Here is a 13240-nt window from a genome sequence, read left to right on the forward strand (position 1 = left end):
ATTGAATAATAGCGATGTAGGAAACTGTTACTGTAGCTCAAAAGTAGTAGCTGTGTGACCAAAGGAGACAGATGGAAGAAATATGGTGGCAGCAGAATTGACGTCAATTATTGGAGAATAGAGAAAAGCTGGAAACAAGGAAGGTTGGGGGAATAGAGAAGAGTCTTGTTTGGGCAATGTTGAGTTTGAAGGAGGTATGAAACGGTGCCATGAAGCTGTCCAGTGAGCAAATGAAATTCAAACAAGTCTCAGGTTCAATCTATAGGCAGGGACTATTATTACCTATTATTATACCTATTTTATAGATAGTAAATGTCTAAGGGCAGATTAGAATTCAGACTTATGGGCAGTTAGGTGGTGCAGTGGATAGAGCACCAGCCCTGAAGTCAGGAGGACCTGAGGTCAAATCTGACCTCAGACACTTAGCACTTCCTGGCTGTGTGACCCTGGGCAAGTCACTTAACCCTAATTACCTCAGGAAAAAAAATCAGTCCTAAAGCTCTATCCTTAGCACCACTTACGTGCCTTCTCTGTTAGTTGAATGCCAACTGGGTGCAGTTATCCAAGTTCTTTTAAGGTCTTTAAGTGAAGGTTTAATGAATTATTGTGCTTATGGGTATTAGTTCCACGGATATAGATCAGATCTGTAAGTGAGAAAGGATTGGGAGAAAAGAGAAGAGTGGGAGACAATACAGTGGAAGATACCCATATTTCTGAGACAAGAATGGAACGATGAAAGGAGGCTGAGAAGGAGCCGTCAAAAATAAATGGAAAGAGCCAGTCATGGAAGCCCAGAGCTGAAAGGGTATCCAGGAAGAGGGGGTGGCCCGTGGTAAGGTCAAGGCTGAGGATGATCAGATTTAGTAATCAGAAAGTCATCGATGACCTTTGAGAGAGCAGTCCCAGAGCAGAGGGTTCAGAACTACAAGACGTAGAGGAAGGACTGTGGGATGAAGATATGAAGGCAGTGGGGTCCTCTTTAAGTTACAGTGTAATAGGTAGTTTGGGGATGATGGAGGGCAGAGGGAAAAGGCAGAGTTAAGAGGAACTGGGTAAACAGGGCCTGGGTATAGAAGAAATGAGGATAGTCCAGAAAGAAGAAATGAGGATAGTCCAGAAAAAAGAAGGCACTGCTCTTCTTACCATCTCTTGGTCTTCAATCAATCCTTCAAACATTCATTAAGTGACTACTGTGTACCTAGCATGAACCAGTGTGGTGGATTGAGAGCAAACCTGGAAACCAGAGAAACCAAGGTTCAGAGCTCTAACAAATACAAGTTATGTGGTCTCAGAAAGTAATTTAACTTCTCATTGTCCTAGGTAACTCTTTAAATTTAAATGATCATTTTGCTTTATTTTAAATTTATGACTCAATGAACAATTGAATTGACTCCCCCCAATTGAAAAGAAAAAAAGAAACCCTTGTGATAAACATGTATAGTCAAACAAAACAAATGTCCACATCATCCGTGGCCAAAAATGGTTTTCTGAGGTAGTGTGCCATAGAAAAGGTGCCTCCTCCATTGGCAGAGAGGATTTCCCCACCTGGGAGTTCCCTGTGCCAGTGAAATCACAGCTGTGCCCTCTGGCAGGCGCTGTACTGGGCATTATACCAGGAGTTACCTTCCTCCTTTGGCCTCTTTTCGGCTCATAATCAATGTTTTCTAAAATTCTCTCTGACAAATCCATCCTTGAATCCATCCAAACCAGCACAACCTTCCTCCCATGCTTTCTTGAGTTTGCAGCCTCTACTTTCCTGGCCCAGAATGGGACTCAGTTCCCAGGAGACAGTTTTTAAAAGTTAACCTAGCTTTAAGAGAAGTGCCTGTGGGGTGGGTAATACAAGGGACTCACTAGAGGGAAAATTTAAAAAACTTTTTAGTTTTCATAGAGCATTTCAAAAACCCACCTTCTTCTTCTTCCATTCTGCCCAGGGCCTTGTGCCTTATCTAAAAATTCAGAGCCAGGAGACAGCAGCAGGTACAACTCCCATCCTCACTGACAAAGACCCCTATGATTCTCCTCCATATTCCCCAAATGCTGTCCAGGGAAGGAGCAGGGGAGGGCAGGGAAGTGTCGGCACTGTCCCCATCAGGCACAGTAAGCCCCCATCCCACCCCCCAACCTGCCTCTCCCAACTTTTCCTGACAGCATATTTTTTTTTGTTTTCTTTTTCTTTTTTTAATTTTGCTTACAGATCGAGAAGATGGGCCTCCCACGTTTCTGCCCCCTGGCCGCTTTCATGGCTGCTTGAAGTGGTCTATGGTCTGTCTTTGTAAGTAAAATAATCAAAATTAATCCCAAGGAGAAGGGGCTGAGGGAGACCCAAGTGAGACATACCTTTGAGTCATCCCTGCCAAATGAGAGCAAGAGGAAGGATCCCTCTGGCCTACCCCCTCCCATTCCTTCATCCCCATCCCAGAGCACCTTCCAAGAGCCCAGGGAGTGGTCTGAACGGGCCATCCATACAGAGCTAAATTCTGATCCTCGGCCCTTCAGGAACTAGCAGGGGAGAGAACAGTAGGACACGGCAAGGTCACTGACATTGGGAATGAGGGGGAAGGGTAGTTATTCTCTTGGTCCCCTTTGGTTTTCTTCTTTTGGTCTTTTTGGTCTTTGTGGCAGAGAGGGAAGGGATGTTTGTCAACAAGTGGGGCCAGATTCTCCCCCCTCAGACTCCTTGGAAACGCTCTCGTCTCCTTAGCCGGAGAGGAGCTTTCTTCTGCTACGTTAGGAGGCAGCAGGGTGGATGGCAAGGGTCGCTAGAAACCTGCAGCTTAGCGAGCTACCTCACCAGGCACCTTGTGGGGTTTCCCTGTTTCCAATCCGCCCCTCTTAGATTGGACTCCAGGCACGGGTGGTATTGGGATAGTCACCAGGATGCAAGCTTGTGTTCACCGACTTTCAGCCAGGGGACATGTGTGGAGTTTAACTTAGTAACACACCTGTCACTGGAATAAAAGCAGTTGTGGCTATGTGGTTATTTTCGGCGTCTCTTTAGCAAGTTGCTGATATTACCCCGCAGCTAGAGCGAGCGAGAGAGCGAGCGAGAGAGCGAGTGCGAGCGGGAGCGAACCTGAGCAGGCACGGGAGAGGCAGGGCTGCTGGCTTCCAGGACGACCCAAACACGGCGGGCAAGGTTAGTAAGCGAGCAGAAGGGAGAGAAAGAGCCCCAAGGTAGCACCGGTCTCCTCGGACCGTCCGGAGGACAGCTCCCGAGGAGCCAAGGAATGGGAGGGAGCCTTCCGGGAGGGCACAGACCAGTCTGGACACAGTGGCGGCCGCCCTTCTCAGAATTAGCATCTGAGCAAAGCAGTGGGAACTCCGTTCCTCTTCGGTGATGTCTCCCTTGGCGATGGATGAGTATATCTTAGCTGAGTCTTCACAGTTGCTAGTCTTGCTTTTGGATATGTACGTGTGTCTCTGTGTGTGTCTGTGTGCACACATACTATATATGTCTGTATTTCTTGTGGTTCTAGACAGGAGAGAGATACAGGGAGAGATAATTAGTTTATCAGTAAAGGATCTTCTGAGTCTATTTTAAAACTACTCTGGACAAAACCTTGGAGAGGGAAGTAAAGAAATGGAGCTGACCTTATGGGGATTTTCTTCCCTTAATTTTCTGTGGCCCTGGAACAAATCTCTTGATAAAAGATAATCCCTCCTTAACTAGTCCCTCTATATGAGTTAAGTACACCAAAGAGCCGCCATGTTGTTTGGGAGACCCAATTCATGACTGGGTCGAATGTCAGAGTCAGAAAGGGCTTCCACACTCAAAGAACATTTAATTGAGCTCTCCTTTTACAGAGAAGGGAACCAGGAGCCAGAAAAAGAAGAAAAACTTGTCCAACCTTGATGAAGAGCAGAGATTAGAATCTAGGTTCCAATTCCTGCTTCTTTCTACTTCACCTGACATTCCTCCATCTTAGAATCATCTTAATCCCAAACTAAGGGCCCTCTAGATAGATAATATCTAGATCTAGATATTATCTAACCTAACTCCACTGCTTCTTCCAAACCGTATTATGACCAGATTACTTTTAATGTTTAAACACATTGTACCAATTCTATAGAAACAATATCTGTTAGATTGTTCGGGTATCATTCAAGCTGACTTTGGGACAAAACACCCCTGGAAAGCAAACAACAGAGAAAGGCAGCGGGGGAGTACATAAAGTGTCTGTCTCAAAATTAGGGGGATCTGAGTTCCAATTTCACATCTGACACTAAGTCACTCGATCTCTCCTTTGCCTTCCTTCCCTTCCCTACTTCCTGTTTTTCCTGTCTGTAGCTTATTTGTGCATATTCGCTTCTTGTCTCCCCCACTGAAATGTGAGCATTTTGAGAGCAGGAACTGTCTTTTGCCTGTTTTTTGTATCCCCAATGCTTCAAATAGTGTCTAGCATATAGTAGGTGCTTAATAAATGTTTATTGACTGATTCTCAATTAGACATTTTCAGTGAATATTTTTCCCAACAGTTTTCTAACTGAACAGGTGGAGATCTTCAGTGGTAGGGAAATTTCTAATACATTAATCAAATCATAAGCTGTGTCCAAAAAAGGTTGGGAGGGCATAGGGTCCAGTTAATTAAAACCATTAATGGGCCCTCATTCTACAGGGTTCTAGAATAGAAATTTTTAATCTGGGATTCCAAAGGGTGTAAAGACAGACTTCACAGCATTCATGAACTTGGAAAGGGAAAAAATTATCCCTTTTTTTCTTTTCACTAACTTCCAATTGAAATTTAGCATTTCTTTCAATTATTTTTAAAAGCATTCTAAGGAGGCCGTGACACAAAAAGGGTTAAAAAAAAAAAACCCTGTTCTAGAATAACCCTGATAATCAGTCCTACCCCTCCCCCTCTTGACAGGAGGCATGGGCAGTCCTGGCTGATGGTCAGTTGGCTCTAAGCTGGGGTTGCAGCTGACTGGCTGGACACTTAACAGCTCAAGTCAAATCACAGGATGATGCTAACCCATGTCAGGCCTGAAATTCAGAGCAGGGTATAGGCTGAGGGCTTCCTTCCATCCACCCCTGACACCAACTGGCAGATTACAAGAGCCCCCAAATCTTCCCTTCATTAGATATGGAATCATGGAACTTGGAAATTGGCAAAAACCTTTGAGATCACCTTGTCTAACATTCTGAAATTGAGGAAACAGACACAGAAATAAGAAAGTGATTTTCCCATGTCTCAAAGCTAGTTAAATTGGATCTTTTGATACCCAGTAAGTGACCTTTGAAATGGGTCCACCCAGAGAGGTGATCGAAAGACACCAGAGATTGATTGAGGCTGGAGGGATTCTGGTGGATTCACCAGCACCCCTGAAAGCAGGTTTGGCATCGTGTCAGCATCACAGTGTCAAAAATAGATCCTCTGGCCCTCTGGGAAATATCATTTGAGGATTAATGTAGGGTGGGAAAGCAGCTGCCCCCCAGGTTCAAACCCCCCTCCCATGGATACCTAATGGTCGAATGTCACTGAATAAATCACTGAACATTACTGGATCTCATTTTCTTCATCTGCAAAATGCCAGTGTTGAATTTGATGATTCTAGGGTGCTGTGATCCCTAGTTAGAATTTGTTCCTGTCACATGCCCAGGAGTTCATGTTCACAGGCACATTCATGCATTCCAATAACCCAACCTCACACAATGATTTGCCCAGGATTCAATAGGAATTGATCTTGGGTCTTCCTCCCTCCAAGTCCACCTGTATCTACTGCACCATTTATGTACCTCAAGGAGTTGTATCATCTGAATGGCCAGATTGTGCGAGTTTAGGGCCCTTCCCCTTTTAATGAAGCTATTCCTACAGAGAGAGTCAAAGGATAATTGAACCCAGATCAGAAAATGCAAGCACACAGCTCCCAAAAACCAGATTCCTGGGCCAAATAAATGATGTTGCTTTCATGGGGCAGAAGAAGAAAGTTAGTTGTCCTCTCTGAGATGGTAAATAAACCAGCAGCATTTTAAGGAGAGGAGATGCCCAGATTTTAAGCAACCAATGCATTGAACCACTGTGGACTTGTCTATCCATTGCCTACCCTTGGCAGATGTGAGAAAAACGTGGCCCTTTGGAGGCCAACTATGGCATGGATTGGATTAATCAAAACCCAGAGAAAAGAAATGAAGGTTAGTCTGTTACTTTATCAAGACTTACTACTCTTCAGTCAACTTTATTAGTGAAAGAACCCTTACTTATTAGCTCCTTGGGTAAGCATAACTCTGCAGATATATCAGAATGATATAGAGCTTTCTTTGGGAGCCAAAGACTAAGTTCTCTTGAGATTGGCTTTTTTTCTCAATAGTAGTTTATTTTTTTCAAATAGATGTAAAGCTAGTTTTCAACATTCATTTTTGCAATTTGCATTCCAAAACGTTCTCCCTTCTTCCCTCCCTTATTTCTCCCCTCCCTGAGATAGCAAGGAATCTAATACTGGTTAAATATGTGCAATTCTTTTAAACATATTTCCATATTTCTCATGTTGTGCCAGAAAAATCAGACCAAAATGGAGAAAACCACAAGAAAGAATAGGCATGGAAACAAACAAAAAGGTGAAAATTCTGTCCTTCGATCCACATAGTCTCCATAATTCTCTCTAGATGCAAAGGTACTCTCCATCCCAAGTCTATTGAATTTTGACATTGACTTCTTTTTTATTAATCTTTTTTTTATTATAGCTTTTTACTGACAGAACATATGCGTGGGTAATTTTTTACAACATTGTCCCTTGCACTCACTTCTGTTCCGACTTTTCCCTTCCCCTAGATGAAAAGCCAATCTTATACATGTTAGAGATATGTTACAGTATATCCTAGGTACAATATATGTGTGCAGAACCGAACAGTTCTCTTGTTGCACAGGAAGAATTGGATTTAGAAGGTAAAAATAACCTGGGAAGAAAAACAAAAATGCAAACAATTCACCCACATTTCCCAGTGTTCCTTCTCTGGGTGTAGCCGATTCTGTCCATCACTGATCAATTGGAACAGAATTAGTTTCTTCTCTTTGACATTGACTTCTAAGAAGAAAAAGTATTCCCCTGAAAGCAGTGTTGCAGGCACCCATTAACACAATGTCCAAGATCTGTGATTTCTCCATTGTTTGAAACTCAGCAGCTGAGCTTTCAAGAGGTGCTTGGGACTCAAGCACATAAAATGAGATGTTTATGGTCCCACAACTGATATATGTCAGAGGTCATATTTGAATCTGCTTCTCCTTGACTCCAAGGCCACCCACTCTGGCCCTACTATATCATGCAAGCCTTTGAGCCTGTAATCAAACATCCAGATATATTCTGAATATATTCCTGGAGATTGGATTGGACCAGCAGTCAGATGATTTCAGACTGTGTCATCTTTAGGCTGACTGGAGTTGAAGTAAGGGCTGGGTGGATGATGTGGATAGCTTTCAGCCACCTTGTACTGAGATAGGCCTTCAGAAGATAAGCTTCTTCTCTTTCCAGAGTATTATCTCCTGGAGGCATTCACTTCCCCTAGGGCTTCCCCAAAGAATGGTCTGTCCCTGACTTTCTCCATTGAATTGTAGCTTCTGCTGAGCCCTGTTCTCTCCACAGACCTCTATGACCAGGACTTTGAGGTCCCAGCCATCTCTCCTCTGTTCTCTCTCTTATTCTCCATTGATGATCCTTCCATTTTGGATTCTTGGTTTGATCTGGTATACCTGGTGGTTGCTGGGGCCTAGTGATTTGCCAGCCTGGAGACCTTGGGGCTAGTTGGGGGTGAGAAAGGCAGACGTTGGTGATGGAATCATGTACCATTTTAGAGGAAAAGGCTTGAAAGAGTTGAGCGTCTGTGTGGTGCTACCCTTCACCCCTAGGAAGGTGTTCTATTCCACAAGGATATATTAAGTACCTATAGTGTTCAGTATAGCATTGAAAGGTATTTCTGTAATTACAGAGATTAAATAAATGAGTCAATTCCTTATGGAGTTTACTATTTGTCGAGAAAATTAATGAAATGCCAGGAACTTTGTAAGGCACTAGCTGTGTAAAGACAAAAATGAGAATCCCTGTCCTTAAGAAATTTGCATTGTCAGGAAAGAGCAGATAGCTCTAATACACACTGTGCAGGCTGCACATTAGAGAATTATAAAATATAGTTCCATGTGAGGTCCGGGTGGGGGATGTTTGTGACCAGCCTAGGGGATTATGGAAGACTTTGTTGGGGGAGTAGTATTTGAATTGGGCTTGGAATGATGGGTAGGTGTTAAGTTTGGAAGGAAAGATGTTAGAGGTCTAAAGAACAGCTCCTGTGATGGAGTAGATGGGCTCTGGTCTGCTGGGATCAATCCGGATCCCTTGACAACCTAACCCAAGCTAACCCATCCCAACCTACCCCAAGGATGAAGCTGGTGGATGTAAATAGAAAGTTCAGGGGAGTGGAATTTAACCCATTAAGCCCAAGTATCTGAGTTCAAATGCCAGAACCTCTGAGGAAGTAGCTCCTGGCAGGGAGATGAAGGGAAGGGAGTTACCTAGCAACATGAACTGAAAACTCAAGTTGGAGCTTTCATTGGTATCTGACTAATTATATAGTCCCCACACCTAGAGAAGCCCCTCTTTTCCCTCCTGCATGTTTTATCATCATCCATCTCATCATCCATTTGTCTAATGTTTTGCTAGTTAACAATGTGCTATGTATATATGATCTCCTTTGATCAACATTGCAGACATTTATCGAGTACCTAAATATGTGCTTGACCCAGAAATAGATGAATCGTAAGCTTGCCAGGATCTACAACAAAATGAAAGTGCACATAGTGTTCCTGCATAAGCACAGAACTCTCATCACCCCCCCCCAAACACTTTCTCACCTCTAGTTTCTTCTTCAGTAACTACACACTTTTAATGTCAGGCTTCTGTGAAGATTTATAGATAAGCTCACAATAGCCCTGTAATTTTGAAAGTACAGTTATGATTATCCTCCCATTTCACAGAATGGGAAATTGAGGCTCAGGCGAGCGTTATTGTCCAGGGTCACACAGCTAGTAAGCATCAGAGTTGGGATTTAAGTTGACACCTCCTGACTTTGAATGCAGTGCATTTCGAGACTTCTCTGCAGGCTGGAAGTATGTAGTCCTCATTCCTGTGATCTTGGCTCAGATGCTTAAAAACTCTCTTAAGAGTTCCCTAGCTTCAGTCAATGGATATCAGAAAAAGGTTATGGAACATGGCAATGTTCTGCTGCCAGGGAAACCTAAAACTGCTTTGTAAACCTCAACATACTTAGTGAATGTAAAGTTTGGGTTACTAATTATAATTACATTGATAACAATTGTCAATAATACCCAGGGAAGGTGTTGACTATAACATCCTAGAGCTGGCAAGAAAACGCTTACCAAATGATTGTTCTCCCTTCCTTACTGGGAATCCTGGCAAACCACTGAGAGGAAGGTGTGGTGGAGAGAGGGGTGGGACAGAAGCAAATGGCTGGACGATGTACCGGTTAAACCCTTTGTCCTAGAGGTCCTGGTCTTCTGGTGGAAGAGCCACAGACTGTGACTGTAGTCATGATATGAGATGAAAGATAGCCTAGGAACCATAAGTTATCTCATATCATAGGGACCTTGGATGCTTAGAACAGAATAATCTCCAAATGATGGAGCTTAGAACTTCTGTTTTATAAGTAGGAACATAATAGATGCTCAATAAATGGGTATTGAAGTGATTTGAGTTCAGGAAAATTGACTTTCCATCTTCATTTCCATGATGTCCCTACCTCCCTACTTCCACCCCCATCCCACCCCCAAAACCCAGCACCGATTGACTTCTCAGACCCCTTCTCTCCTTGCAGTGATGAATGGAAGTAGCCATTCCCCGACGGCGATCAACGGAGCCCCATCGACCCCCAACGGGTTCAGCAATGGCCCAGCCACCTCTTCTACGGCCTCACTGTCCAACCAGCAGCTCCCGCCAGCCTGCGGTGCACGACAGCTCAGCAAACTCAAACGCTTCCTTACCACCCTGCAGCAGTTTGGGAATGACATCTCCCCTGAGATTGGGGAACGGGTCCGCACCTTGGTGCTGGGGCTGGTGGTAAGTTTTGGCTCACAGTTCAGGGACAGGTGGCTTTTTTCTGGTGGGGGGAGATCATTCACCTAATCTCATACATCCGTGCCAAGGCTGACTGGCATCAGGAGCGTGGGTACCAGCCAAGGCCACACTCCTTGCCTCATAACCCCAGGAGCTCTGAGAGCCCAGCCTATTCAACCCTCCCCAACAGGATGGGGTGGCTCCTTGGTCTTCCCTGCACTTTGTGGTCTCCTAGTTTCATTCCACCAAGGAGTCACTTCCACTTATTCACCTACTTCTGCTCTGCTCCCAACCCTGTTAATTGAGAGCAACCATTCTCTCTTAAACTACATCCACAGTGAATCTCTGTCCTTCTATTCAGGCTCTTTTTTCAATGTTAGAGGAGGCTCTGAGGAGGTCATTTAGCAAAGACATCCCAGAAAACTGAAACTCTATTATGTTTCTGATGTAGTCTTCCAAGGAAATTTCAGTATCTGTCCAAAATTCTCTTCCTGTTTCTAATGAAAATTCTCACCTAACATAAATCTGTGCTTAGTAGGTACAGCACTGGATTTGGGCTCAGAGAGACTTGAGTTCCAAATCCTCCTGAGAACACTATCTTTGTGAATATTAAATTGCTCTGAGCCTCAGTTTTCTCAGTTATAAAATGGGAATGATGATAACCACTTCTGATATAGTTGTCTCAAATGAAATTGTGTATGTGGCAAATACCTTGCTTTAAGACACTATATATATGTGAGATGATGATGATTTCGCTTGTTTTTCCTGACAAAAATAGAGAATAATGCTCTGTTTTAGAATCCCTCGTGTGGTTGTATTTCTTCTCTTTGGGAGAAACAATACCCACCATTTGATGCTTCATAGAACCAGAATCCCAAAACATTAGGGCTGGAAGGGAGCTCAGAAATTACCTAATTCTCTCCACTCATTTTACCAACGAGGGAATGAGGTCCAGATAAGGGGGATTACTTTAGCCAATGTCACACAGGTAATGAATGGCCAAGATCTGACCCAGGTCATCTGACATGGAAATGCAGTGATGCCACTGGAATGATTTTCTAGCCCATCCCTCTTCTTTGCCTGACTCTGCTTCCCAGAGCAGCCTAAACACCTAGTGTCTGGTCGATGAATCTATCTCCTTCTAACAAAGAATAAAATGAGCCTGAGAAGAGAGACCGGCATCTGTCTATGATTCTATTTCTTTCTAACAAAGAATAAGGTAAGAGTGAGGAGGGAGACTTGTCTGGCATCTAGGGAAGGCACCTCAGTGGTTTCAGAAAGCCTTGGAAAGAAATTGGAGAAGGAAAAGACTGGGGGGGGCTGTGACCAAAGCCATCATTAGCCATGCTGACCCATGAATAGAATGCTTCATATCTCTATCTCTTGACCACTGGAATCCCCATCCCACTTACCTGTCAGCTTTGGAGCTGGTGGTAAAAGTAACATACCCATCAGAGTAATGTGGAAAAAGCCAGATTTCAAAGGAGAATATTGTAAAAAGCTTTAAATAGCAAACCAGTGACTTCATACTTGAAGGGTAACTCCCTGCTGCTGCAGCTCATTGTGGGAAATGGGGCGAGAATATGACAAGGTCAGGTCTGAACTTTAGGAAAATCCCTTTGACCATTGAGTAAAGGATGGATCAGAGGAAGAGGAAGACTTGAGGCAGGAGACCAATTAGAACACGCTTAAGAGTTCCAGGTCGTGCTCTATTCTAATAAGTCATGGCTGCTTCAAATCAGTTCTGATGGTAGATCCCTCTCTGGCAATGAGACCATGTGGTCAGACAACATAAGAACAAGGAAGCTACCATTTTGTTTTTCCATTTATGGAAAACAATCAGTGGCTCACTACAGCCAGCCTCATACCTGGCTCCTGGAGCTGAGTTGTAAGTTATTCTCAAAGTAGCGGAGCCAGCCCCAGAAGAAGAGAAACAAAGGAGAATTCTGGCCCTGGGAAATAATTTTGCAAAACCTTGAAAATTGCTTCTACAAGGTAGAAGGAAGAGAATGGGAAGTACCAAGAAAGGTATCCTACAAAAGGTGGCACTCCCTGGGGAATAGGCAAGTCATCTCCTTCATAAGATGGAGGATGGGACCTTATATCACAGGTGACTAGAAAAAGCAAATATGAAGTACCTTTGCTAGAACTTAATTGTGTCCCTTTTCTCCTTTTTCCTCCAGAATTCAACCCTGACAATTGAGGAGTTCCATTCCAAACTCCAGGAAGCCACCAATTTTCCTCTGCGTCCATTTGTCATTCCCTTTTTGAAGGTAAAGACTCCTCTATTAACCTTTGTTTGAAGATTTCCTCTCCCACATCAGTTCTTTGTCTTTTTTCATATATGTATATATTTATGTATATCTTACTGAATGTGTATATCATACATATATGTGCACAAGCATGCATGTGTATTGTGTTCATTGTGTATCTACTATATATACATGTATGTAGCACCTGTGTTTTATTAATGCTTTTACTTTTTTTTTTTTTTGCTTCACTCTCACTTTCTAGGGATCCCATCACCCAAAGTACACACATCATATATTCCCCATTCCTAGGATCCACCACTTCTCTGTCAAGAGGAAAAATATGATTTTGTCAGTTTTTTTCTGAAGTGATAATTGGTCACAAAAGCTGATGCTTTTCAGTATCATTTGTTCTTCAGCAGCATAGAGGTCACGTGAAAATTAAACTAATCCATGAGTATTACTTAAGAATATGACAAGTTCACATTTAACTTTAGGAAAAGTTCATTGAGCAAAGGATGCATTAGAATAGGGGGAAGACTTGAGGAAGGAAATTAGAACACACTTATTGTTCTAAGGCGTGCTCTATTCTAATAAGTCATAGCTACTTTAAATCCCACCAGTAAGACACACTGAAAACTTTTTTAATGGGTTCAACCAAGTTTAGACGCAGTCATTACCATTACCCTGAGTAGGATTTGTCTAACATTCAACTCCTTTTGCCAGTGTATATTCTAGATTTTCTTTTTATAAATCATGGAATCATTGAATATGGATCTGGAGGGGATTGTAGAGAGGGTCTAAACCATCTCCCTCCTTTTACAGATGAAGAAACTGAGACTCAAAGAGAAGCATTTTCCCTTAGACAATGACTCTGGGCAAATCACCGTGCCTCTCAGTTTCCTCAGCTGGAAAATGAGCATCAAAATAGC

General features: G+C 43.2%; 1 protein-coding gene across 13 annotated transcripts in view; it reads left to right on the forward strand.

The window, feature by feature from the left end:
* CBFA2T3 (CBFA2/RUNX1 partner transcriptional co-repressor 3) overlaps positions 1–13240 on the forward strand; it is a 192039-nt gene that overhangs the window by 158687 nt on the left and 20112 nt on the right. For 10 of the 13 annotated variants that reach the window (XM_074286184.1, XM_074286185.1, XM_074286187.1 and 7 more), the window contains 4 exons: positions 2198–2275; positions 3026–3139; positions 9821–10062; positions 12243–12332. In XM_074286184.1, the coding sequence (XP_074142285.1) occupies positions 2198–2275; positions 3026–3139; positions 9821–10062; positions 12243–12332 (524 nt within the window). Of the gene's footprint in view, positions 1–2197; positions 2276–3001; positions 3140–9820; positions 10063–12242; positions 12333–13240 lie in introns of those variants that run through there. The other 3 variants (XM_074286195.1, XM_074286193.1, XM_074286194.1) reach the window with 3 other exon arrangements.

The sequence above is a fragment of the Sminthopsis crassicaudata genome, chromosome 2 (assembly GCF_048593235.1).
Source record: "Sminthopsis crassicaudata isolate SCR6 chromosome 2, ASM4859323v1, whole genome shotgun sequence".
In the NCBI taxonomy this organism is placed as follows: Eukaryota; Metazoa; Chordata; class Mammalia; order Dasyuromorphia; family Dasyuridae; genus Sminthopsis; species Sminthopsis crassicaudata.